The 27876-nt window shown below is 35.3% G+C and overlaps 1 protein-coding gene and 1 long non-coding RNA gene across 3 annotated transcripts in view; one reads left to right on the top strand and one right to left on the bottom strand.

The window, feature by feature from the left end:
• SOX6 (SRY-box transcription factor 6) overlaps positions 1 to 27876 on the top strand; it is a 399666-nt gene that overhangs the window by 364784 nt on the left and 7006 nt on the right. Inside the window, exons 17-19 of the mRNA XM_032444750.1 lie at positions 1378 to 1486; positions 18141 to 18374; positions 20728 to 20944. Coding sequence (XP_032300641.1) covers positions 1378 to 1486; positions 18141 to 18374; positions 20728 to 20944 — 560 coding nt within the window. The remainder of the gene's footprint in view (positions 1 to 1377; positions 1487 to 18140; positions 18375 to 20727; positions 20945 to 27876) is intronic.
• LOC107314637 lies at positions 10209 to 27871 on the bottom strand. 2 transcript variants are annotated; one of them, XR_001555537.2, is made up of 4 exons: positions 27798 to 27871; positions 21112 to 21254; positions 16545 to 16643; positions 10209 to 10293 (listed from the first exon to the last, which is right to left on the bottom strand). It is a non-coding gene; the product is annotated as an uncharacterized LOC107314637 (long non-coding RNA). The 2 variants fall into 2 exon arrangements; XR_001555538.2 differs by lacking the exon at positions 21112 to 21254.

The following is a 27876-nucleotide window of genomic DNA, read 5'->3' as shown; positions in this document are numbered from 1 at the left end:
TTATTAAAATGCATAGATAATACAAATAAATATTTGGAGGTGGAGCATCTGAGAAGTCAAAGCCATCAAGCATGTTTGGTCTCTAAGAACATTTGCAAGTTTCTGGCCATGTTGCAAGAGATAAACTCAAAATGTTTTCCTTTATGTCTTGCATACACAGCACGGAACTAGGTCATTGAACAATAGACTGAACAGCAATCAGCACTCTACTTCTGCATAATGCATTAAGTATAACATGGAGAAACTGTTCGTAGAGCTGAAAGCTGGTATTTCATGTCTGTAAATTCAAGCTGACATGACATTTAATATTGTTTCGTAGTAATGAACAACAAGGTATTCATTCATTCACAAGTACAACATAATGCCAAGTTTAGTCTGAAGAGGTAACAACAAGGCAAGAGGGAAAACATGTTATGTTCCTTCAAATGAGAATGCTAAATTAATGATAAACTTTGAATGCTTTGCTACTGATATTCAGCACTGCAGAGACTACTATTATGGGACGGTTCTACACTATCAATTGTAGCGACCTTGCCCAGTGGTTGATAGAAAAACTAACCGGGTTAACAAATAAAATACCCTCTCAATTTCCACTTTCAACTTTCCTATGGAGGTCTCCAGCTTTCAAAAGCTTTTTGTATTTTATTTTTCCTATGAGTTTGCACTTCTTTCCTTTTTCCTTCCCTTTTGCTATCCATTTCCTTTCCTCCTCCAGTTCTCTCTCACTTTCTTCTCTTAACCCCTTAAGTTTCTCTTCCACTGAGGTTCAATTTAAATTCCCAGACAAAATAATGCTATCACTTCTGTCATCTATTATTATTTCTTTAAAATACTTATCTTTGAAAAATTCACATAAAATTTAGACTTGTGTTTCTTTAGGGTACGATGGCTAAACTGATTCTCAACGTGGAGAGAAGTGTTGTTTTTTTCTTTTTTTTTTCTTTTTTCCCTATTAAAGTAGCATTATTTTTAATACAAATTCCTTTAATTTCTGAATTTTTACATCTCCCAAATGTTGACTGTCTTTTTCAGTTTAAGTTAGAAATATGTGGTAAGGCAAAGTGAGCAGCATTCATCGGTACTGTTTCCTGCCAAGTGTGTTTTGTATTTGCATGTACAATCATCTATGCATTATGGCTGTACAGATCAAAATAATTTCAAAGCTTCTGTATATGTTTCACATTTAAAACTGATTTTCATAAATGCAAACGTTCAGAATCTGTAAAAAATAGTCTCTGAATTAAATTTCTAATTAAATGCGCTCATTGTTGGTGTTTAAAAAAAAACAAGGGACATGTCACTGCATACATACATGCACAGGCACACAAAGAGAACTAACATACATAGAGCATTAAGACTATTTCTGTTCTCTTTCAGGATAGAACAAGATTTGAGAATTTAGGCTCACAGTTAACAGGGAAACCCAATGAAGATGGAAAGCTGGGCCCTGGTGTCATTGATCTTACAAGGCCAGAAGATGCAGAAGGTGAGTTGCAGTTTTTACTGTGGGTTTTTCAACACTGCATCTCAGAATGGTTGTGGAGCTGAAATGCTGCCAGCATCATATCTGTTCCAGGGAAAAATGTTTGTCTTTTTTTTATTTAAGATTTTAGTAACTACATGGCAAAGGGTAGATCCATTAAAAGTACTGCTTTGCATAAATACAGACAGCTGTCAATAGATAATGTAAAAATATTTCACATTTTCTATAAGAATATCTTGTATACAATATAAAACTTCAGTGAATTTGCACAAATTTTATTGATTTATTCAATATGTCAGGCAGTGCTAGGTGGAAATCAGTGTTCTCAAGACTGATTTTAACCTCAGAAAGTGTATATCCTATAATGCATTGCAAGAAAGCATGTAGGTAGATACGAAACCTAGCAGTTACTGTAGTGAGATTAATCTACTACTCAGCAAAAATGCCATTTTTTTTTTACTTAACAAGTTCTAGTTAGAACACTGTTTGTCAGGAAAAAGTGAAAATAACTCTAATTATTTTCTATTGTTATCCAAATATTTGACACTTTCCCAATTTAGTTTTGTCTTGGATGAAAAGTTAAACTTGTGACTGTTGACAAACAGGCCTCAGAAACTTTCATTTGGAAGTCTGAAAACAGCGACATCTGTAATTGTTCCCTTTACTGTACAAGTAGTGATATGCCTATGATAAAACAACTTAAACAACTTGATTGCCAGTTCACATATAATGTCCTTAAAAAGTCCCTCGGCAAATCTAAAGAGCCTAGGACAAGTACATGTACACAATGCAGAAATGTTGAGAGCCAAGACGTTCCTGTGTTGACTCCTCCATGCAGAAGAATAGCAACACTCCAGTTTATTTCAGCAAAATATTCCCAATTATAGGCTTAAAGCTTGACAGGTGGAACTGCCATGTCCTATGAGCACAAGCCTTCATGTCTTTGCTTAAACAATTAATGTTATCATAATCAAGCTTTCTGGTGTCTGTGACAATAAGATAATGATTGAAGTTCATCAATTGTTTATTACAAATAATATTAATTGAGACGCTAACATCTTACTGAAACATTTCAGATGTTCTCTGTGTATGTATATATATGTATATACATATTTTTTAATAGAGTGTTATGAAACCAAAAATTTTTCAGATTGTTGTGTTGTGGGGTTTTTTCTTCTTCTTCTGGAAAAAAAGACTTTGGAGATGTATGGACTTTAAAAAGTGCTTGATGATTCATTATTTATTTATAAACTGAATTGAGAAGGAATTCCCATCCTTCTGCAACATCTCATGTTACAACATCTTGAAGGGTATTTTTTTCCTCAGATGGAATGAAAAGTTGCAACAGGATACTTACAGATACATACACAGTTACTGGTTCCAAAGTATCTGTCAACTGTTTAAGTTTAAATCATTTCTTTCAATCATCCTCTTTCTGGTATTATGAATTCATTATCCTTATAGGCCTCATGGTACCATCTTTTTACTGGATAGTGCTCAATGAAGCTCTGACATATGTACCCCAGGATACAGTGGTGTATGCCATTTTAAGGACAGTGTCTTTCTAGAGCTTGTGGGGCAGTTTTGAGGTATGGTGTGTTGCCACACGGGAAATATGAGTTCATGAATGGATTCAGATTTCCATACTTTGTTTAGCAGCCAAGAGATTTCTCTGGAAGGGAGGTGCTGGGCCAGGACCTCTGCTGAGATGTGAAAAACACTGGCAGGATTTCAAACAGAGCCACTCATTTGTCCTTCTAGTTATAGATGAGGTGAACTTAGACATTAGCTGGATATTAAAAAGACCTTCAAAATACCACCCAACTTCTGCTTCTTTGGCAAGCTGGTGAGGTGGTGACACTTCCAATGTGGCATCTCTTGGAACAGGAGCCTATTTAAAGCAGTCCTGCTGAAATGTCAGCAGCTACACTATTGTCTCTCATGTGATGTACCATGCTATGGGCTCAGTTCTTTTTCAAATATAACAACTTCTTCCCAATTGCCATGAAGATACTACAGAGCTTTCTAGGTCTGTTACGTTACAGAGAGTACTGTATGTTGCCACTATTTTGTGCTTGTGTATGTGTGTCTGTTTCAACATCAGATTACTAAGGAACTTGAAAACTTTTCCTTCAGCCTCCTCTAAGAAGAGAGTTTTGTTGCATTGTAGTGTGTTGCCGAAGTCACAGTCTCAAGTGCATGTCAGAGATTCCAAATGATTACCATTATAACCTTCTAAGATTTGGTGGATTTCACACACCTTCCTTTCTGTTTTGTCATTGTTACTGAATCTTGATCTTTTCTATACCATTTTTAAATATATATATATATTATTTGAGCACACATTGCTATAGACCTCTTTTAGCTGATACTTATTTCTTGTTTTTTACTTTTATGCAGTCATATAGAATATTAACATTTCCTAAGTAACATACTGGCTACCAACTCTAGATTCCCTTCCTTTTTTCATCGGATCTATGAGGTCCAAACTAATTTGTGACAGTGAGTGCATGGCAGTTAGGCCTTTCAGATGGTTTACTTCAGTCACCAGAATTTTCAAACTTCAAAACTATGAAAAGACAAATTATCTGTAGAGGGCTTTTATTAGGGGGGAGGGTACAGAGAATTTCCTGAGCCAGGGTGTCCAAGTTTAGTTGCATTGCTGGCAGAAAACTGCAAAAGAAAAGCAGTTTGAACTGTATCCTTATCCCTTGCTGGTGTGCACCGAGGGACCCGTGGGAGTGCAGTTCTACAGTGGTACTCCATGTCTACCTGCACACTTGAATTTCCAAAGGAAACTTAAGTGTGCAGAGACATGGTACATGTCTGTCTCGTCTCAGCATGCAGCCGAGACAGACAAGATCTGGGAAGTGCTCCTGGGTCTCATAGCTTTGACACAGCCTTTAAGGTTCAAGTAATTTGTTGCAAGAAATATCAGCAAGATTTTTTGGTTTATGGAATTCCTTTGTACTAGTATCTAGCAATGATTCCTGTCTATTCCTTAATTTTTATCTATAATGCATGGCAGAGATCTGACAGTATCTGAGTCACATTTCCCTTTAATTCTTGTATTGCTTGCAGTATTTGGTTATTGATCACATTTTGAAACTACATGTGTAATTTTTTAAAACATGAATTATAAGAGAAGTCTTGAAATTCTTTATATTTGACTTTATGAAATTATAAGACACGTATCTGAAAGACACTGCAGAATGAATGTCAGGCCCTGTGCTTGTTATCCCTGACCAGCGTGTGAAACACTTTTTAGACTAATGGCAACCAGTTGTTCTTTCAGAGATGAATTTGCATATGAGTCTATATTCAAAGCTTGTATTATTCTGAGTGACCTGTCATCTAAATGGAGGTCTGATAATCATCTATAAGAATTTTGTATTAAATATTAAATAAGGCAACATCTCTATTACTTCCTTAGTTACCATCAGGACTGGGCTACTTACATTAAAAATCGTGTTCAGACTGTATACAAAAAACATTGCTGCTGACTGTGACACCATTTGATGGATAACCCCCTGCTCTTAGAAGTGTATCATTACCTGGAAATCCAAGTTGTCATATTAAAGTGTGTAATACAATTGTTGTTGTCAAAATTAAAAAACAAACAAACATGATTTGAGACTCTCATGTTTGGCAACTGGTATGTGAAATTATAAACAGCCAGTTAAAGATCTAAGCAAGATTTTTTTTTTCTCCAAACCTCATAATTTTTAAGGAAATGTTATTTTTGTAGGCAGCTTCAAATGTGACTGAGATATATATCAACTGACCAGAATGTGGGAGAATATATGCAAGAGGTCATTGTTAAATTCCAGGTGGGGGAGACTAAAATGTTTAGTTATTTTATCTTAGAACCTTGGATGTTCTGAATACATTCTGTTGATTCATGTTTAAAAAAGAAATTCATTTCACTGTTGGTGATAGTGCTGCTTCTGTTGAACCACATATATCTCATGCATGTGTAACACACTCTATGCTTAACAATCCTTCTACTTCTTATGCTTGTGGTGAAACGCTATGGAAAATCTGTAGGAAATATGCTAAGATTTTGCTTAGTAGTAGATAGTAATCTGCAGAATAGACTTAATGTTTCTGTTGACAATTACTGATTTTACCTTATGTTGCAGTGTAGTTTCCTTAAGCAGTTGCAGAGATTCAAATTCCATCAAGATCTGATCGTCATTCTTGCCAAAGAATTGGATCTGTTTAAATACGATTTTCTTGATTGGATCCTGGGCTCAGGGCAACAACATCTGAATGTTATTGTTTTGCCACTGCCTCACTACGTGATTTTGTAAAAGAGAAATAACTTCTCTATGCCCCATTTTACACTATGAAAAAATAGATGCATTGTGAAGCCAAATTCACTTTCAAAAAGCAACTAGAAACAGATGAAAATGCCATATTAGCATTAACATTTTGTTCCAAGTTCAATGTTCGTTTGTGTTTGTACATTAGAATCAGGGGCTTACTAGTTAAATATTTGGCCTCTTAAGATGGGACAAAGTACACAAAGCTCTTTTCTTCTGAGTCCTGTTTTGATATTTTCATTTGTTCTATTTTTTATGTAGTAGTCTTTCTGAGTCTGTAAGCTTTGCTTAGCACTTGCTGCTTCTTCTTTGGATACTAATCCACTGGACTGTGTTAAGCAATGATCCACAGTTAGGAAGAATAGGTCCATCCCTACTAGTTGAGAAAAAAAAAAAAAAAAGGATTTTATAATAAGATTGTTGGATCTGCCAGTACACTTTATCAATGTATTTACTTTATTCTTGTATTAGAATATTACTTTTCAAAATCTCCCAAAGGTCTCCTTCACTAGATAGATACTAAATGTTAAGTCAGTCATTAAGATGTATTTTGGAGCCCTCAGCTTGGGCTTGGTACCAGCCCATCTTCTAGTCAAATACATTTCTTTAGTGCCTGTGTCCTCTTTTGCATATGTCCAGCCTTTCACTGCATGCTGTCTCCTACTTTTATGTGTAGGTCCCCTGGTTTAAAGACAGTGTTTTTCTATATACCAAGTCACTGTTCGAAATGTAGCTTTAAGCCTTACATGTTTGATCGAATTTTTGACCGTTCCTCAAAAAGGTTGAAGGCAAGCCAAATGGAGATAGTGTGCTGCATAACCATTTGTAACAGGCTAATTGCAATAGTAAGTCCTAGCTTTATTTTATTAATTCCTATTCAGATATACACAGGTTTTGGTCTGAACCTGATTTTGGAGCTGAATCCAAAATTGTCATACAGGAGCATGAAACTTTATTTTTATTTCTGTTCAGTAGTAAGTGTGAGAATCCAGTTCTGCAGCATTTCAGATAGTGCATTTGCTGAACAGTGTACAAAGTCCAGGATTTGCTCAGAGTTGTCATTATTGCAATTGCTCTTTTCATGTCCAGAGGATGCTGTCAATTTCCCATACAGATTTGACTTTAGCTAGCCACATTACGTAGTATTTTGTACCACAAGGAGAGATAATGCTAGCCCAAAAGCAAGGGAAATTGAATTAAAGAGAGGGAAAGAAATTGTGTTAGGAATCCTCGCAGATACAACCCATTTTCAGAATGTAGTGAGCAGATAAAGGGTTTCAATGGCAGCAGAGCAGCATTGAACATGAAGTCATTGATGGAGGAGAGGAATGAGCTAACTGGGGGAATGCAGGGAGACTTTCCAAAGTGGAAGGTAGTTTCTTAGCCTTCTGAGGAGAAAGGCAAGCACAAAAAAGAAGGATTAACAGAAGTAGTACCAGGCTGATAACCTGGGTAAGAAGAAGCTGCTGCCTTGTCCAGCTCCCAAAATGTCCATTTCTCAAAACTTAATTTCTGCTGTCCTGGTGGTAGAGCTGGCATTATGACAAGTGCCTGCATTTTGCAAATCTCTTCAGAAAAAAGCACATCATTGCTTCTTAACGGAGTACCTCTATCATATACTTAAATCTCCAACATGCTCACGTATGCCTGACAGAAAATAACTGCTTATACAAAAGGACGAGGCAGTTCCTTCTTAACTCCAAAGGAGGTTGGCTTTGATGGGCTGAAGAGGTAGGTGAAAGGGAACCGCATTTTTGCAGGCAGATCAATCCTGGCAAGCTGCCAACACAGTCCAAACCTGTGAGGTAACTTGTTTAACAGGCTCCTATGCAGAGGTGTAAACAGAAGGTAGTACATGCATGACAAAGCATCGCCTACTTTTGTGACAGCGCTTCATAAATACTGGAGGAAAGAATGCCTCTCCACGCCAGTATTTGTCGCATATAAATATTTGTAATAGTTGCCATGGCAGTTGAGAAGGGAAAGATGAAAATCAGAAAACAGTGAAAGCTGTCTGAAAACAAAGAAGTGTTTCCAGAGAGAGTGCAGTAAGCTTAAGCACTGGAATTTTTATTCCTCTGAATTCTTGTTATAGGCCTTTTAAAAAAATTTCTTTTAAGTATATCTTTATTATTTATATTACAATAAATTATTAATGTTTTAATTAATTAGACTAGATGCTAAATGTGGCTTTCATTCATTGTGGTTGCCACATTTAGCACATATGAATCTATTTCGTTGTGCCTGAAATTTCAGTGATACGCTCATATTGTTCAGAACAACTCATAACAGATCAGGGCTCTGTGTTAAAGAACTTAGGCATGGAATTTTGGTTGTATTGGATGAGGTTCAGTGCCTCAGCTCTGGAGTAACTCAGTGTCTGCAAACGGGATAGGAATAAGACCTTCTGTTGTTAAGAACCATCCCATCACTTTTCTGATGGCATCTGCTTTATGAAGCTTGTTGCTAGCATCCCCATAACATTTTACAGAGGGAACTCCCACTCTGAGTACTGAAAAATCTGAGCTGAGGGTGTGTGAACTGGTTTTTCCTATTGCATTGAAACCTACTCCTCTCAAGATGCTAATATTAAACATGTAGTATGCTTCTCACTTTCAGCATAATAAATCTGGATGTTCTCCGACAGTGTTACCTTTTGATTTTCAACTGTCTGAGGTATTTTTTCCGACTGCTAAAGATCAGGCTTTTTCATTTGCTGTTTCTGTGTTACAGTAATTGATTCTTTTAGAATAGCGCTTTTATTTTAAAAATTCTAATTATCATTTCTAATGTTGTACAACCACTGTTCCAATACTTGGTTTTATTCAGGGGTGCCCATTACCACAGATACAGTTAAAGCTTGTCACAGTTTCCATTCTACAGTACAACATTTTTTTTCCTCAGGAATTAAGAACAAAGCTGTAAAAGTAACCGTGGGCTGCAATATTGTGCAAAAAATCTTTGCCCATGAGAAGATAATTGTCACAAATGCTGAAAGCATCAGTCAGCTTGCTTAGCTACTTTTAAGTGGAGTGAATGAAAAATTAAATATAGTAGTTCAGTTGTTTAAAACATTATTTCACGCTCTGAAGTCCATGTACAGCCACCACAGGTATCAAAAAACCCATGGTCCTGATTCTTGTAGCTCTGTATATATCTTTGTTGTGTTCCAGTACTGAAGAAGGAGATTCAGGCTGCTTAAAATAATATGAAATTTTCAGGCACAAGTTAATTTTCAGCTGATGGAGAAATCCACTGTTGTGCTCTTATGGAAGAGGAGGGAATCTTGCCCCTTTTTCTTACCTCCTTGAGTAAAGAAGCAGGGTGGGGATATTAATACATTAAGGAAAGAGCACTGTACAGCTTCCAGACAAGTTCTCTTCTTTTTACAACTCTCTATTTTTCTAAATATAACCTGTGTGCCATTTTCTCCTCCAAGAACCTTAGTATCTCAGCAATAGAAACATGTTTAAAAACATCTGCTTTTCATCCACATAGACATGCCAAGTATTTAAGCAAGTCTTTTCTATAAAACTAAGTAGCAAGGGGACAATATTTTCTTCATTTGTAGTTTAATTTTAGAGAATTTGTGGTCCATAATGTCTGTGGGTTGGGCATTGCAGTACCTTCACAGCTTCAGCAAATGTTAAATGATTATGTTTATGATTGAATAGTTATAATAACTCAGGAAGTGCAGCTTTTCTAAAAGGCCATTTGTAATTTTTCATGTTAGTCCCTATTTCATGGCAAATCCCCCATCTTTTTAAAATCCAAATCAGATAAATGTGGCAGCATATTTAGACATGCCTTGTTTGTGAAAAAACATCTTGGCTTCACTCTCATGTCCCAAATATGCAGGTGCAGAATATTTGAAAATTTAGCCTTAAGAGTTTTTTATAACATTCATTATTACTCATTTTATCATGCTGCTTTTGCCTCTCTCCCTTTATGGTATATTATTTACTAATTATATTATTAATTATTATAATTACAGCACTTCATGGGAAAGGCAAGAAGAAATGGCATATGCATACCCACGTCTTAGGTCCTTGCAATCTAATTACTGACATGATATGACAAGCGAGAACAGCAAACACTGGGTGGAAGGGAATTAGTTGTATTGATACAAAGAATGATTTTGCGTATTCTGGAAGGTGCCAAATTCAATTACAGATTTAACCCAGGATACAGGCCACAATTGCAGTGATTCCAACATGTATTAAAACCTTTTGCAAAGTTTTCTGTATTTCATGAATATCACACAATTTGAGGGATACAGCTTTTTAAAGCTCTCAATGTTCAAGATAAATCCATTTCAAAAATCACGTTGTTCCTAAGCTTTTGAAATTCATTGTTTTGCTACAAAGCAGCAAGCAAAGTTGCTCATTAACAGTGTTCAGCCACGCCTTGAACAATGCATACATCAAATATGAAGTCAGGCTTTTTTTTCCTCTGTGGTGAATTCCTGTCCGTCATTTCTCCATCCTAAAACAAAACAAAACAAAACAAAGCATTGACTGAAATATGAATGGATCTTGTCCCATAGCCCTTGTTCAGGCAGGATTTACTTTAAAAGTGCTAGGGATGTCTGAAGATTACAGAATTTAATCTCTGTGTTTTAGAATCAGTTTTTTTAGACGATCTCGGTGACACTGCCATGTCAGGGGATATTTGAAATTATGTAACATCTCCACTAGCAATAAATCTGCAGCTCTTATGAGAATGTTTGTGTTAGAGACTGTTCTTTGGCAATAATTTCAGAAAACTCAATTTGCAATATCAATAGATTTATTCTTTTTTTCCAGACAATAATAATTATTAGCAATATTTCTCATGATAGTTTTGACTCTTTTTATCTCTCTGTGGAACTTTACTTTCCTCACCTGAGTTCAGAATGAAATATCAAAGGGACACAAGAATGGTGTTTATGGGGATGTAAATGGTAGTTAGACATGATGACTGGCAACCCTGTGCTTCTGATGCCATTATTTAGGCTGAGTAACCTTGAACTTACATGTGTTTCAGATTTTTTCCTGTCAATAATATCTATTGTTTGCATTTAATTAATTATCTGTGAAGGATCTTGAAGTCTGCAAGTGCAAATGATTAAAAAACGTTATGACATTTAAATTTCTCCCTCAATCTGTAGTAGAGGTTGCTGCTTCATCCCACTTTCGTGGATCTCCAGAGAGTAACTTCTCATACTCTTGCGTTATAGTACAAGTGGGGCTATGCTGGCCATTGAGGGCTTTTAGGTCAGTCCTTACACAATAATTGTGTTAATATTCCATGAAATTTAAGATTGTTTTCACTGTTTCAGCTGTACTCTCCTTGATTTCTATGAGGGTTAATTTTACCATCAATTGTGGTCAAGAAATCTAAACTGTTTGTGTAAGCCATGTAGAAAATAGTTGCATTTAGTGGCCTTGATTCATTTAGATAATATAGATTTGGGCATGGCTGGCTGCACAGCATGAATGTGATAATAGCTTGTTTAGAAATATTGTTTCAGCCCTTAATATGACCCAAGTAACAATTCAGCTCTGAACACTGGTGAGTGAGCTGCTACTGGTATGCCTAGAACAGAGGATTTGATTTTATACCCAGAATGTGTTTCACTATTAATTTTAGCTCCTGACTTTCAAATGGGGGAAGACTACACACAGGTTCCGAGGGTGGCTGTGAAAACTGTTGCTGTATTTTAACTAAGATCAAGAATTTTGCTTGCATATGTAAAACAAATGTACTAAAAAAGTAAACTCTCTGTCACCAAAACTGAAAACAAGGCACTTTGGAAAATATATGCTGATATATAACTGGGTAGAATTTCCTTCATTTTGCAAAGCCACGAGCCACATGCATCAGCTCACCGCAAAGTCATTAGGTCTTTTTAAACTCAGATGAAAAACATTAACAAATACCACAAAAGGCTTTAGTATGGCCCCTTTGTTCATTCACATATGGCAGTTTATAACTCCTGCACCACTTGGGTCGTGTGTTTGTTTAAGCTGCCTCCATCAGGCCAGCCCTGAAAGAACAAAAGACATCTTGAGCGATCCTAAGCAGGAAATGGGCTAATCTAAACATGGTTTCTGACACTATAAGTAGAATAGAAAGGGGAGGGATTGATTAGTCATTAATGTCCAATTGACTCCATATGGATGTTGCAATAATAAGGCCTTTTTCAGTGCAGTAGCAGAGTTATTGAATTAGAGGTTTATGTTTCCTCAGAGCTGACCTTAGGGAATTCCCTCTTGGTTCTTCTTGTTGATGTTTTAAAGAGAATGGAGTCTCTTAACAGGAAAAATAGAAGCTTTATCATAACTGAGTGTTACATGAATGTAGCTAACCTCTGCTACATTATATTCTCAACTATTAGTACTCACTTAGCATATTTCAGAAACTTTACAGGTTAATAACTTTAGAATCCATTTAAATATTGCACTATTTAATGAATCACTCACGTATTTCTCAGTTTTCATCCCCTCCTTATTCACTGACATGCAGTTTATAAGACATTTTGGACCCTCAAATCTCAGCTGAATAATATTTGTTTAGCATTTGGAATGCAAGCAGCTTGATGAACAGAGACTTCCCTGCAAAATATTTGTGTCTGTGTGTCTACAGGCATCCCTGTTGGGCAGCTGGTCATGTTCCCACATGGGTGTTAGTTTTGCACAGTGATGACAAGACATGCCAGTAACGACAATAGTTCATGAGATACACATTTATTTTACCTCTGTTTCTGATAATCCAGAATCAGAAAGACTTATGAATATGGGTGAGGATGTAAACAAAATTTAGAAGCAGGCAAGGGACAAAACAAATGTAAATGATACTTTAACCCTGTTAGGAGCCTTAGCTAACAGTGAAATAGTAATTTGTCTAACTTGGAAAAAGCTTTGAGCTTAACAGCTCAAAAAACAGATATGTTATTAATCTTGTATTCTAGATTTTCCAAAGTTTTTGGTGTGTGTGTGTCATTCTTTTCATTTTTCAATTTGATTTGAAATATTGCTGTAGCTTTCAGAAAGGCTGCATTTGTCTGTCCACTTGCTAAGAGCTGGAAAAGGGCTCTGCCAAGCTAGGTTTTCATACTTCCTGCTCTTATTGCATTTCCATGTTTATGAGTAATTCATCTCTAGTAGCAAACGAGTGGCTCTTAATTGCATGTTCGTTAGGTTTTAGTTTCTGACATGCAAGCTACTAGCAGTGCTAGTTTTATTACCAGACAGAAGCATATTTTTTGAAGACAGAATCATGGAATCATAGAATGGTTTGGGTTGGAAGGGACCCTTACGGTCATCTAATTCTAACCTCCCTCCTATAGGCAGGGACACCTCTCTCTAGATCAGGTTGATCACAGCCTCATTCATCCTGGATTTGAATGCTTCCAGGGAGGGGTCATTCACAGCCTTGTTGGGCAAACTGTTCCAGTCTCACCACCCTCACAGTAAATAATTTATTTCTGAAATCTAGTCTAAATTTTCCCTCTTCCAGTTTAAAACCATGTCCCGTCATCCTGTTGCTACCTGCCCTATCAAAAGTCCCTCCCCAGCTTTCCTGTATGCCCCCTTCAGGTACTAGTAGACCACTGTAGGTCTCCTTGGAGCCTCAACTCTCTCAGCCTGTCCTCACTGGGAGGGTGCACTAGCCCTCTGATCAACTTTGTGGCCCTTCTGTGGCCCCTCTGCTTCAACATTCCATGTCTCTCTTGTGCTGGGGGCCCCAAAACTGGATGCAGTACTTCAGGTGCAGTCTCACAAAAGCAGAGTAGAGGGGCAGAATCACCACCCTTGACCTGCTGGTCCTGCTTCTCTTGAGGCAACACAGGATATGATTTGATTGACCTTATGGGATGCAAGTACACATTACTGGCTCATATTGGACCTTGCATCATTCGATACCCCGAAATGCTTATCAGAGCTGCTTTCAAGCCATTCTCTACCCAACTGGTCATGATCAGTCCTTTCTAAAGCAGACAAAAATATCATCTCAGCTTAATGAATAACATATGATTGGTTAGCTCTACTGCTAAACAATAACTTTCACATTAGGAACCTAGGAAGATTGTCTTCATTTTTGTATATCCTATGTGGATATATATATATATTTATGGAAGATGGTATGCAGTATATTCTCTAGAGTAGCCAAATATTCATTATATTAGGGGATTCAAAGGAAATGTGCTACTTTAAAGGTGAGTCAATGGCCAGAGTGTGAAGAGTAATTAAAGAATAACCGAGGGACTGGTTAAACTCTCCTTCTTTTTGCTGTCAAATCTTTTCTCAATCTCTCATCTTTATTTCTCAGTCTCTTTTGTTCCTCTCTGTCACTGTGATCATGATTTGTGTTTTGGTGAAAAGTAAAGGCTGGATCTGAGGTTTTGTTTTGGTAAGTGACAGATAAAATGGAGGGTAAAATCCCATCCCATTAAATATATGATGTTAAACTCTTATTCAGGGAAATGGTGCCTGTCCTAAAATTCTTGTTATTTTACAAGGTGAGAAACTAAGATAAATGCAGGAATTGATAAATAAATAATATATCAATTGTTACTATGTTTTTCTTAGCATTTCATTCATGGAAAATGTTTATCTTTTCCTTGTCAATGGGCATATTTCTTTCCCTTTCAAAAGCCTTCAATTCTTGCGTATGCATTAGAGAACAGCCAATCTCTTTTGGAAGAAAAATATTGTTTGAGATTACTTTAATGAATCTGTAGCATTTTTTTTTTTTATTCATTCTGTGCTGTTCTTTGGCCCAACGCTGTCCCCAGATGCTAGTCTGGAATCCAGCTCCCAGAGTGGAGTTGATTGCCATATACCCACAAAAAATGATCATTCTCGTGTAATCTGATTTTATCTTTAAATCATCAAAGTCACGACAAGTTGAGTATATGCAAGGGAGCTAGGAAGCAAGTCAGTCCACACCCTTGGAAGCCAAAATTGTCACTTTGAGGATAGCTCAAGCCTTTAGGCCAAAGTGTAGATTTCTTTGCCAACTAAGCCATTAGGGCAGCCAAACTGTACTGCTTTTGCAATAATTTTGAATCTTGACCAAACTCTTCATTCTGAAATCTAAACTCTCCTACCACAGTTGCAGTATTAACTGTAGAACTATCAGGTAGAACATTAGTTGCCATAGAAAGACAATTACCAGTGTTGTGCTCTCATTTCCCCCTTCATTAGTGCTATGTTCTTTATTTTATCTAGTGTTTTGGAATTATTATTTATTATCTGTCTCAGAAAACATTTTCAAAAAGAACAGGTATGAAACACATACAACTTTACAGTCATATCATTTTTTCAGAAATTTCAGGCATCTCTGTCTCTGTCAGCATTATCACTACCACAGGAAGAAAAAAAGTCCATACTTTGTACTGGCTGTTTAAATTGTTTATATAGGACATGATGCTGTTTAAATACCTGAATGACAGGATGAAGTACCTAAGAACAACCATGCAGTTTGAAAACTTGTTCTTATGTGTTTCAACTTGAAAGAGCTCACTCAGCATATGTACTTTTTATGTCATTAGTGCTTCATTTCTAACTTTAGAATATACTGAGAATTTCTGGCTCCCCACATGGAATTGCATGCTAACAAAAGTATTTTCTTATAATGCTTTTCAAGCTGAATATAATTCTGTAGCTTTGAGATACTTAGAAAAACACAGAGATTACTACTTCAGATATTTGCAGAAATTCATTTTGCAGATGCTTTTCTGACAGCCTGTGGGTCAACTTGCAAATATTCCTCTAGAGATCAAGTACAGAGAACATCAACTTCTTGGCTGCTTTTTCAACTCCTTCAAGTATGGACTTGCTAAAGCAGATGCAGCCAGAGCTTCTTGGCCTTCTTGGGATGATTGTAATTAATTACTTTAAGTAAGAATTGTTTTCTAACATAACCTTTCTCTTAAAATACTTTGCTTATGTGTTTGGGTTTTTTTTCTTCCTACCTAAGTTATATCCAGATTAAAAAATCAGCCTGTAAACTACTCGGAAAAATGCTCTGCACCTCCAATTTTAGCTTATGCTAAAACTTTTTTAGAAAGGGCTAATGACAAATTCCTTTGCCAATATGAATAACAGCCCTTGAAAAAGTCAAAGACAGAAAATCATCCTACAGATTCAAATTTGTCTTCTTCGTTATGAGTAGAAAAGCTGAATATTAAATGAATTTTTAATTTAAAAATATATTTTTAAAACTTATTACCAACTTCTTAATTGCCCATATACTATTTAAAGATATTAAAGTATTTTTTTAAAGATGGAATTACTAGTATGTGATATAATCTTTCTCAAATTATGCAGTTATTTATCTCAGTAAATGCTTCAGTGTTGACTTACATGTTTATAACTTATTATAGTTTCACAATAAGTAGACTCTCTTAAAAGATGATATCTTTGACATGCACATTGCAAGCCGTCTGACAAAAAATGAACAAAGCCTTGTGAACAGTACACACCCCTAAAATGACCCGACAGGCATATCCAGATCTTCTGTCACTCGACAAAACTACTGTTTCTTTCTGCAGTAAAAAACTGCATTTGTAGCCCCCTCTAAACACTGAACACATCTTGCATGGTACTTACCTTAGAGTAGTATTAAAATAGTTTTGCATCTTCCATTTGCCACAAACTTGCTTTCTTTCATGTGCACGCATGTTAGTATACAAATTGCCAAATTGGTGTCAGTTGTAAAGTAATGGCACTGGAGGCATCATAAATTACTGTGGTGATCCTCAGGAGAAGACACTGCTGTATATGAATGAGTGTTTTGCTCTCGGAGTAATGTATGTCTTCATCTGGCCCAGTAGTCAGCATATTGCCCTGCGTTGATGGATACAGTCAGCTTGAAATGACACTACATTTCACTGCACAATAAACATGGCTGTCAACACCATGTAAAGCAAAATGAATTTATCCTGTATGGTCAGTGCATTTTAAATTAAATTAATGTACTGTGGACATGGTGGAAAAAAGGTAGTGTATTAGTCATGCATCCTGTATTTTAGGACTTTTCTCTTGTAAGTGAATTTCCTATATAGAAAGTTTTAAATAGTCTATCTGAGATACAGTGTTTTTATAGTAAATTAGTTTTTGTACAATTAAAATCTTTTGAGTCAGTCACTGAAATTATTAGATCACTACTTAGTGTAAAGAAATAACTTTACTTTATAATTTTATATATATATATATATATTCAAATATGAAAGAAATGTCTCAGGCTGTAAAAGTTCACAGCAGAAAAAAAAAAAAAAAAAAGAAAGAAAAGAAAAAAGAAAAAAAAAAGACTTATTATTGTGCTGATTTGTTATTAAGTACCTTGGCTTTCAAGGAATTAAACTGTTGACCAGTTTGGTGAGGCATAAGATTATGTATGTCACTTTCTTATTTCAGGAAAGGTCTTTTTGCCTTTCTGTTGTAGTGAAGGTCTAGCCCTGAAAATTTATGTTATTATCATGATGCAAAAGTTTTTTTTCTGGAAAAATCAGACCTTATCCAGGCTTTTAGCTCTTTCTTCTGTATTAACCAGCTCTACAGCTCCCACTCCATCCTTTGAACTCTGAATTCCTTATGATGCTTTGCTTCTTGTGGCTAAGCAGCAGGACTGGCTGCACTTAAAAACCCAACTACAGTTTGCATACACAAGCTGAACTGTGGGTGGGTAGCTACAGAACACTGGGGTATAGTGAAGCACTGCACATGGAGAAGCCAGAGTGCTTGTCACCAGTTTCAGAAGTTTTCTCATGCTATGTGTGGTGTACCTATTAAAGGCGAAGAGTTTTGTTATGTATATGTGATTGAATGTTCTATAGCAGATTGAAATTCAACTGAAGCAGTTATGACTTTAAGACATTCAGCTACAAATGTGATCAGGCCCACACAACTAGTAGCTTGCATCTCAGTGTACTACATAATTTATTTTATGAAATGTGTGACGTGCTTCTCTGCTCAAGCAGCATTAATCGTAAGTGACTTGTGTGAACAGGTCTGCATCAGTTTGGATTCTCAGTTGTGACTTTTCTGTGAGTTTTGTTGAGCATTCAGAAAATGTATGCTATGTTAAGATCCCAAACTGAAACTTTTTCAAACCTCATAACTGGAGAAATAATAGTGTAATCTTTTTTTTCATTCAGGTGTTTACAGGTAAGTCTGAGCGGTTACAAGTGAAATTACTAGACACCCTTTCTCTGTCTCTCTCTTTCATAGATCTGACAACAGTGAAAGAGAATGGGGCTAAAATAAACAGTACTGAAAGCACTTGCGTAATCCACATAATAATGTTTTGCATCCATCTTGTTTCTTCCTGCCCTGACATTACAGGAAGTAAAGCAATGAATGGCTCTGCAGCTAAACTACAGCAGTATTATTGTTGGCCAACAGGAGGTGCCACTGTGGCTGAAGCTCGAGTCTACCGGGATTCGCGGGGTCGAGCCAGTAGTGAACCGCACATCAAACGACCAATGAATGCTTTCATGGTTTGGGCAAAAGATGAGCGTCGAAAAATTCTCCAAGCTTTCCCTGACATGCACAACTCCAACATTAGCAAAATCCTAGGTAAGTGCCAGGCAATGAACAACTTGGGAGTGTGTGTGAATCAAATTTAAGGAAAACTCAGAATGCTGTGCTATAGCAGTGACAATTGACAGACATTAACTTTTTCTGGAGGTGCAAAATGATCTATTAGTGAAGCAGGCTAGTAACTCCTTCTGGGATATGCAAATTATCTGATTTTAGGACATACTTTGTCAGGGAGGTCACTAAATTTGGAATTACTGAAAGTGACACAAATCAAAACTCATGCCTTGTTTTCCTTTATTTCTTTTTCCCTTTTAACACTGTCCCTAAATTCTATTTATTTTTAACAGCAGACTGATAGTATGCTTTTAATTTGGCAACATTTGTGAAGAATGTTTTGTGAAATATGTTGCAAGAATCTATCCCAATAAAAGGTCTAATTGCAAGATTCCATTAGAAATTGCTTGAACTACAGATCTCCTGGCTGTAAAATGGTACTTTCTGGAGTAACTACTGGAAGGTTAATGTCAGGCAGTGCAATATCAAGAAACCTGGTGCAGTTTAAAGGACATGTAGATGTATCCCTGCTCAAGCACAAAATATTGCGTGTTTGAAAAGCTAAGGTAGCACTTGCATCATATGACTAAAATATTGCTTAATCAAAATATGCTGTTGTTAATATTTAATTTATATAGATTGGAACAATTGGGGAATACACCATGGATTGTTTTGGCAACGTGCAAGTAAATTGTCTCATTTTTGAGAAATTTTGATTTACTTTTTGAGACCTCTCTAGAGAATTAGAAACATACGTGAGAATGAGTGGTGAAACATGAAAACCTGTATTTACTTTGAGTCTTTGAAGCTGAAGACAGATCCTAAATGTAACTCATAATAAATAAAAGTAAAAATCAAATTTCATCTGTAATCATTTTATTGTAAACTTTGAGTTCAAATACATTCTTACCCAAGTTTGTTACAGAGGCAAGCAAATATAGAAATAAATGTTACTTTGTTATAAAACTTTCAAAATGTTACTTCCTAGTTCTCATATGTTTGTCTACTATATTTGTAAGTCATATGAATAGCCTTTCAGTTTTGTATAAAACCTGCACTGTTTCAGTGCTGGCAGCTGTGGGGAATCTATATTATTTGTGTGCATTCTGTGAAAAAACTATTAGGAGTATAGTAACTGTATTCATTAAAATGTAAACTTTCGGCATAAATATTTCAGAAGTGCCAGCAATTGAGTGTTTGTTAACCATGGAATTAACCTGTCATTATTTTCTCTGCCACAAATAAGTCTGTGTCTGTATCTATGCAACTTTTCCAGGACAATAAGAAAAAAAACCATGAAATATTAGAACTGACACAGAGTATGGCTGGCTATGGATAATATTTATACAACTTTTCCATTTGTTGATGTATGAAAAATCTTGGTAGAAGAATAGCTTCCACCCACATTTAACACAGCTCTAATCATTATATCCATCTAAAAGACACACACAAAAAGCTATTTTCTGCCTTTTTTATCCCATAAAAAAACAAAACACCTTCCCTTTTCAAATGTTTAGATAGCTTCTTATAAACAATACAAAAGATCTGAATTCTTTTCTCTTCCTGTGAACACTGTATTATATTTTTTATGTTTTATTGGTGCAGCTTTCAATGAAAGTTTACAGTACTTGAAGTGGGACAGAGAATTACAAATAAGCTTTCCATTTTTATTTTTTCTTAAAAAAAAATAAATCATGTTTGTTAAGAAAATTAAGTGTGACTTTCTCAAAGTAGTCCTTTCCACTATTACATGTGGTTGGAAGATTATATCAAAAGACTAATAAATTTAATACAGAAAGCAGGGCATTTCTTCATAATATTCTTGAATCTGGAAGGTTTTCATATTTTATCCTGCTGTATACAAAGGTATTAATATATGTTAGCAGGAAGGTATAGCTCACATCTCCATCAAACTATCAAACCAAGTATCCCCAGACAATGTGTTAAACCATACAAGTATGCTTGTAGATCTCACTGAGCTGTAGTACTGTGCATATACACAGGTATATGTTTATTCATAGATTAATGCTCACGTTATTGAGTAACAATTAAAAAATCTGTTTTGTAGCATAAGGATAAGATTTTGAGAAGTAAATTTTGATTTTAAGTGCATCTCTTTAGTAGAGATTTCTATATGTTAGGTTTGCAGCAATATCTGAAAATCAAGGCTCTTTTAGGATCTCTCTTAAAATACAAGTGCTAATGTAGACTGAAATCAGCTTATTTAATTAATTTATTTAAAATGTATTTATTATAGTAAAATGATGAATTGAAATGCATATGTGTAAAACTATACTTTCTTTACCTCGGCACTCATTGATGTTTTTGTTAATAGGATCTCGCTGGAAGTCTATGTCAAATCAAGAAAAGCAACCTTATTATGAAGAGCAGGCACGGCTAAGTAAAATCCACCTAGAGAAGTATCCTAATTACAAATACAAACCTCGACCAAAGCGTACCTGCATTGTTGATGGAAAGAAATTGCGTATTGGTGAATACAAACAACTGATGAGGTCTCGAAGACAGGAGATGAGGCAGTTTTTTACCGTAGGGTGAGTACTATTGTAATTTTTTTCAGCGCATTGCAATGACCATTGTCTTTGAAAACAATTTTACTTATCTGTTTAAGCCACTTATTAATGGAATTTAAAAGGTAAGGATCTGAATCTATAAAATCATATTAAAAACACATATCTCAGAAAATGGAACTTCAGCTTACCAATAAATTCTGATTATAATACTGACAGTGGAATTCTTCAAAAGGAATTGTATCCTGTTATCCTGACAGGTTTGACTCATGTCTCTTGTGAGTTGCTAATATGCTAATAAACTCAGAGTTAATAACAACTCCAAGACAATTTCCTAAAATAAGACAAGAACAAAGAGGAAAACACAAAAAATTATTCCAGTGTAGAATAAGGAGTTGGGAAAAGTGGAAAACAATGAAAGGTACAGGAATAATTAATTGTTGTTAGATTAGGAACAGATGTAAAGGAAAGGTATCATTACATGAGGGTATGAGAATTTTTCTTACATGTTGGACTGTGATAAATAATATTTTACAAAAAATACATGGTTTGGGATGAGTCTTTCAAGTACCGCATAGACAGATCAGATAGACTTCCAATTTGGAGCGAATGGTACAGAAAGATCCTGGCACAATTTTAAGAACATTGCGTGTGGCTGTTTTGCAGTATTATCTCTGTTCTCTAGGATAGAAGGCAGAACTATGGAAGACTAACAGACATAAGACAGCATTAGTGCAGTGAAACAACTGCAGCATAACTGATTTCTCTCTCCTGTGCTTTTTTTTAATGAATTGATCTGTGATGCTCAGTGCTCCAACAATGTTTCTGGTGGTTTACAGAGAGTCTAAATGCTTTCTCCACTGCCAGCCCTTCCAAATTCACAATGTTCTGCTTATTTCTCTAATCACAATAGTCTCCTTTTGTTGGGTACTTTAGTACCAGATAATTGACCTTGACGTCGATTATGTGCCCTCATTTTTGGCTTGGGATGCAGAACTCCTGTTGCAGTCAATTATTCTGTGGTACAGCCTGCAACAATGTGGGCTCTTTCTTCAATCAGTAAATAGAAGTGGTTTTGATATGTTGAAATAACCTTCCAGTCTACAATTTTAACGTTGTTTTTTATTCTTCACTCTAAGGGAAATTGTTTACTAATAGGCTTCCATCAAAATTGTTCTTTGGAACCTAAACAGAAATCTGAATACATACAGCACATCACAAATTATATTCAGACAAAGGGAATGAAACTTCAGCTGTTGTCCAAAGCAGTTTGACAGACCAAATCATATCTATAGAAGAAATACAAAACAAGCAGTCTGGACAATTTGCTGATTGTTTGCAAATTCAAAACAGAATTAAGTAACAGTGTTTCATGCATCAGAAGTGATGGCTAAATATGTAGGTGAATATGGAGGACAGATCTAAGAAACGTATAAAGTATCTACATAAAGAATGACACTGTGACTATTAAAAAAAATATCTATTCAAAATGCAACCAAAATTTGGCATCTTTCTCGTATATCGAATGTTGTGATCACAAAGACCATGGGAATGTCATCATTTTCTTGAAAGTATTAATTCTTATTCCTATTCCAATTTACACTGCTCAATTCACATCAAAGATGATTTAAAGTAACAGTAAATTACATTTTAGTACTTATAAAGTGATGCAAAGGACTATACTGGAAGCAGTAATTTTAAAAGGTGTTTCCATTTGCTAAAGATGAAATGTGAACAAGGTTGCAGTTCAGTGTGGGTATAAATTCTGATACTTAGGGAACACAAGCTGTGATTTCTAAAAATTATTTCATGCTTCTCATGTTTTTTTGTGACTGATGCCTCAAATTCATTTTTACTCTAATGAAAAAAAAGGATATATATATTGGAAGAGACCAAGCTTCTTGAATGGAAACTTAAAACATATATGGCATAATTTATTTCAGAAGAATAGTTTACTGAATAATAAAAAGTAACATTTCATCTGAAGTAGACTGTAATTAAGTGAAACACAGTAACTAAGCCCATCAACTTCTTAAACTTACTCTTCTTTGTATTTTCTTTTAAATGTCACATTAAACATCACTTGGAACAGTTTTCCTAACTACCCTCATTTTTCCACTGTTTTGTTGGAGCATAAACCTTCCTTCAGAATTGTACACATGGGAATTGAGATGCAGATTCTTCAACAGAATGAGAAAGGAGACAAATGTAAATTTTTAGTATTTAGTATACTCTATAGTAAATATTGAAACATACAACAGAGAAAAACAAAAACCAAAAAAGAGACTCTAATGAAATGCTGAATTGTGCTGTTTTGTATTGCTTGGAGTCCTGCTAGTTTCTATTTTCTCTTAAAAAAAAAAATAAAAATAAAAAATAAAAAGAATATACCAATTAAGTTTGGAATGGGTATGTTAAAATGGCAAAAACTTATCACCACAGAATAAAAAGATAAATAGGATAGAGGCAAAGAGAAAGACAGACCATCAAACAGGTAGCTAGAGGAGTCCATAACTGGTAATAAAAATTATATTCTTTCATATTTGTATTTGGAATTCTCTTATACTACATGTAGATATATTGCAGTAGCAATTGAGGAAGGGCTAATTTCCATCCCCAAGTGAATCGTTTGCTAACACTGAATAATCCTGTGTGCACAGTTAAAACACCCCCCCATACACACAAACATGGAAAGAGTTTTATGCTGCTTAAAGTTTTAAAGATGCAAAAAGCTCATGCTGCATTCTTTGATAAATATTTGTAAGATGCAGAAAAATTGTTTAGTGATTTTCAGTATACAAAGGTAAGGCTTTAAAGTAAAATAGAGAAATAAACAAATGATTAGTCAGGTTCTGTTTGGATTTTTTGAAGAAAAACTTCCAGAGAATTGAGCGAGAGTGAAGATTTCTTGGAACAATTTGGGCAGGAAATGCATACTTTGGAGATAGACCAGAACAAAAAATTCTAGGTACTGTCAAATACTTTAAGTAGCAGCATGGAATTGAACATGTGCATAGGTATTGTATTGCATTCCTGTGCAAATGAATTTTACTCCAAATAAGGAAGATAAAATGAAATAATTCCTAGTTAATACATACTATATATTAAAAATTTGCTGCTTTTAATCTAATGTGTGTTCAATCTGAAGACAGCTATGTCTTTAACTATTAATGGGACATTGTGAATGATAACTTCAGTAGAAGATAATCCCTTAACAGATGTCAAGTGATTTGCAATTTATCTTCAGTACTAATTTTTGTAATGTATAAATAAATGTAAACAAACAAGTAGATCATATATAAGCCATAAATTCAGACATTTTGAGTCTGTCTTTTGTTGCCTTGCCTTACAAAAATCAACCCTCAGTCATTTTTAGTCTTAGTCACTCTAAATATATGTATATGATATATACATTTCTCTGCAAAATGATGTAAGCCGTAAATTTTCTTTTGTTTTGTCAGTGTAAGATGTTTAGAATAAAGCCTTTATAGTGTTTATAACTACTGTAGACACATGTAGTCTGAATGTTGCTAAACTATGGTTTTGAATTGAGCTGTAATATTATATTCCTGTAGCTTGAACTTAAAGTTAGTACACAATGGGTACTTTTGTGAGATTTACTGTTTTTTCATTCCTTATGGGAGTGAGAGTTTCAAGGGGGTGTAGCACATAAGCATTTTTGTTAATGCAATTGATTTCGCTTCAGTCATTTAAAGAGCTGTCAGAAAAATAGTTGGGAATGGATCAGAAAACAATGGTAATTTGCCAATTTAAATGTTTAGCTAGTTTTGCAGAAGTCAAATGTGGAATGTTCTCTAGGAAAATCCCATGAATATTAATACCGCAAGCTTTTAAGCAGGTCAATTGATCTGAGTTTTTAAGTTACCTGCTCTCTTATATTAACCTAACTATTTTGGTCCAAATCTTCAGTCGCAGTCCAGATGGACATGTTAGCGATACTGGTAGAGCAGAGAGGCAGGAGACCTGTGGTAATTGGTCATCTGAGGATTTACTTGGCAAAAAGGAGATGGTGGATACAGGGGTGGTTTGAAGCCAGAGTGTAAAGCCATGCATCACCATTACTCAAAGTTACTATTCAAAGATAAGAAGGCTATTGTTGTGTTCTGGAAATCTCAGCCAGGCAGAAAGCATCCATTAGTGGACACTGTAAGGATATGCAGTTGAGCTGAATTGTTAACTGTAGCTCAGTTAGGAGAATTAGGTGCCTAGTTAAGGGAACTGTGTAGGTGCTCATGTTTAAGTGCTAGCAAATTTTCACTATCAAGTGGATTGCAGTCTGAGGTAGTTCCAGTTTAGGTGGTACAGTCAACAAATGTTTGGTGAGATAATAGGTAATTTCAAGCTCATAGTTCTTACCCTGCAGGAGGCATGCATACCGCATTTGAATTCTGTTTAACATGTTAAGAAGAGTTGTATTGATAAATGACAAATTCATTAAGCCTTTAACTTTCCTGTTACACCAATCAAGTTCTTCACCACTTTGATTCACTCTATTGTTTGTTGTACATTTACTCTAATCTCAATTAAAAGGCAGCTCTATAAATTCTGCTTCATTGTACTCCCTTTATACTTTATGACCTGCTCACTTTATATTTTGAAATAGAAAAAATATACCCTGTCCCATTGAAATGTGGATATGCAAAATAGTTTTGCTCACTTGTTAAATGTTTGAAAGAATAGCCGAGTTTCTTAACTTAGTCTATCCTTTAGGTCTTAACATAATAACCACAGTATCAAGATACATCATAGCCTAAACAAGTTGTTTGTTTTTTTTCTCTTCTTGCTACTTGTAAAAAGACAATTTGTTATAATAAAAGAAATGTTTATGGTGGAGTAGGAAATCTAGGTTTCTGATCCTTAGTGTCATCTTTAACACAAGAGCAGCTTGTACTCAGTCATTTCTTCAGTATATTCTACAACACTTATACGCATTGTAAAAAAAAATAATTCTTGAAATAGCTTTTGGCATTAACATTGTGATATTCTTTGATGAACACATAAGGATTTTCTTTGTTTGCTTTATAAATGTATTTATTGTAAGAAATACCAGGAAAATGTTAACACTAGCAGTTGTTAGAAAGACAGATTGGAGAGAATTAAGTGTGTATGGCTTGGCAACAAATACATAGAAATTTTCTGTGACCATGGGTGACTTTCTTTTTCCTTTGCTTTGTGGAAACAGTCACTGATGCAAAGAATTTCTGTGTCTAAAAATTTGTGAAGGAGGTACCTGTAGGTTTTTAAAAGTAATAATTTATATGCCTGACAACATGCAGTCTTGAAACCAAAATGTTCTCACATGAAGTAGGTGTTCAATTTTATGGATAAAGTATTGAAAGATGTTTGCAGCAAATCACTTCCAAGCAAATGCATTGGCTGAAAATTGTTTTCACAGAACATTTATCAGACCATTTAAAAAGTGAAAATTTAGTGAAAAATCCCTAGCTGTTTGTAAATCATCTGCAAATCATCATTTGCAAACAGGAGTATAATGACTGTGTCAAATGAATTACTGTGATGTTTTTGCTCGCTGCTAGCCAGGTGTACCATACTCATACAACAGATGTTTGAATTTCTCAAGCTGTGCAGAGGCTTTAAGAGTCAGGCTAGTAGTACCAGCAATTAATGTAGTACGTAATGCTATTTGAATATTCTCTTACACAGTGTTCATGATTTGACTCTCTACTGGTGACTAAATCTGAAGTACATTGGTTTACCAGTAACTGTCCAGTGATCTTTATCAAACCTAGGGTTTGGTCAATGAATGACAAAAATCCAGTATTTAGGGGACATCTTGTAAATAAGATGTACATTGTATGTGTATTGGTTTAGACAATAATCAGGAATTTATGAAAGAATGGTTTATGCAAAGCACTTTTTTTATCTCCTTTTGAATTTTGACATGGAATAGCACAGTGATCAAGACGTTACAGATTCAAGAGACTATTCAAACACGTCTGATGCTGTTTCTCTTGCTAAAATTATGAAGCACAGAGATATAAAATGCTTGTCAATATTGCTCTAAAGAATGTTGGAAATACACTAAAATACAGTGTAAAAGTAGACATGTACATCAAATAACCAGTCAATAGTAAAACAGCAACTTCTAGTGCACTCAGGTATTTCTGGTATTGAAATTTGTTACATTTGAGGTATGATGTAGATTCATTTTCCTCCAGACAAGTTCAGTCCCCTCTTTTTCTCTTGTCTTTACTAAAGTTAATGGTCCAAAATTAACATAAGAATATTTGGAATTGTCTTTTAATATAGGAAGTAAGTCTGTTATTATTCAATCCATATGTAAAAAGTAGCTTTAATTAATTCATAGCCAATTAAGGCTTGATCAAGGGAGTTCAGCATCCTGGCCTTACTCAGGAAAGCAATTGAATATGTGTACATTGTTGTAAGAGACATTGTGTCTTCTGGAAAAGCTGAGTTATGTACATACTGTAATCAAGGTTGCATTTAGTTGCTTGACTGTCAATGATATTAGCCTATTCCAATCAGCTGTATGCCATTTGAGATACTATATATAATCTTGAGGTTCCACCATTCACAATCACAAAACAGAAGTTCCAGTCAGGAGTTTAGAGGATAATTCTGGACACCAGAAGTCTACTGTGGTAGTTAGGCATCATATTGGTGCCTAAAGCATTTTGAAGATTTCTCTCCAAGTGCTACATTATGTAGTATGGTTTGAACAAACACCCAAAAGACATGAAATAATCATGTTCTGGTAGTTGCTAAATAATTTACTCTCCAGTTGCACATGAGGGCAGAAAATAAGGTGAACAAATACCATGAGGACCAGACTGAGAACCTCAGAGGAATGCATGCAGCGCTCACGGGAAATCACCTGCTTTGATTTGGCCTTGCTGAAGGGCTTCTCTCCTCCAAACAGAGGTAATCACGTTCCCATCTTGCTTTTCCTTCTA

The sequence above is a fragment of the Coturnix japonica genome, chromosome 5 (assembly GCF_001577835.2).
Source record: "Coturnix japonica isolate 7356 chromosome 5, Coturnix japonica 2.1, whole genome shotgun sequence".
NCBI lineage: Eukaryota > Metazoa > Chordata > Aves > Galliformes > Phasianidae > Coturnix > Coturnix japonica.
This window is presented reverse-complemented; position numbering and strand designations above follow the sequence as displayed.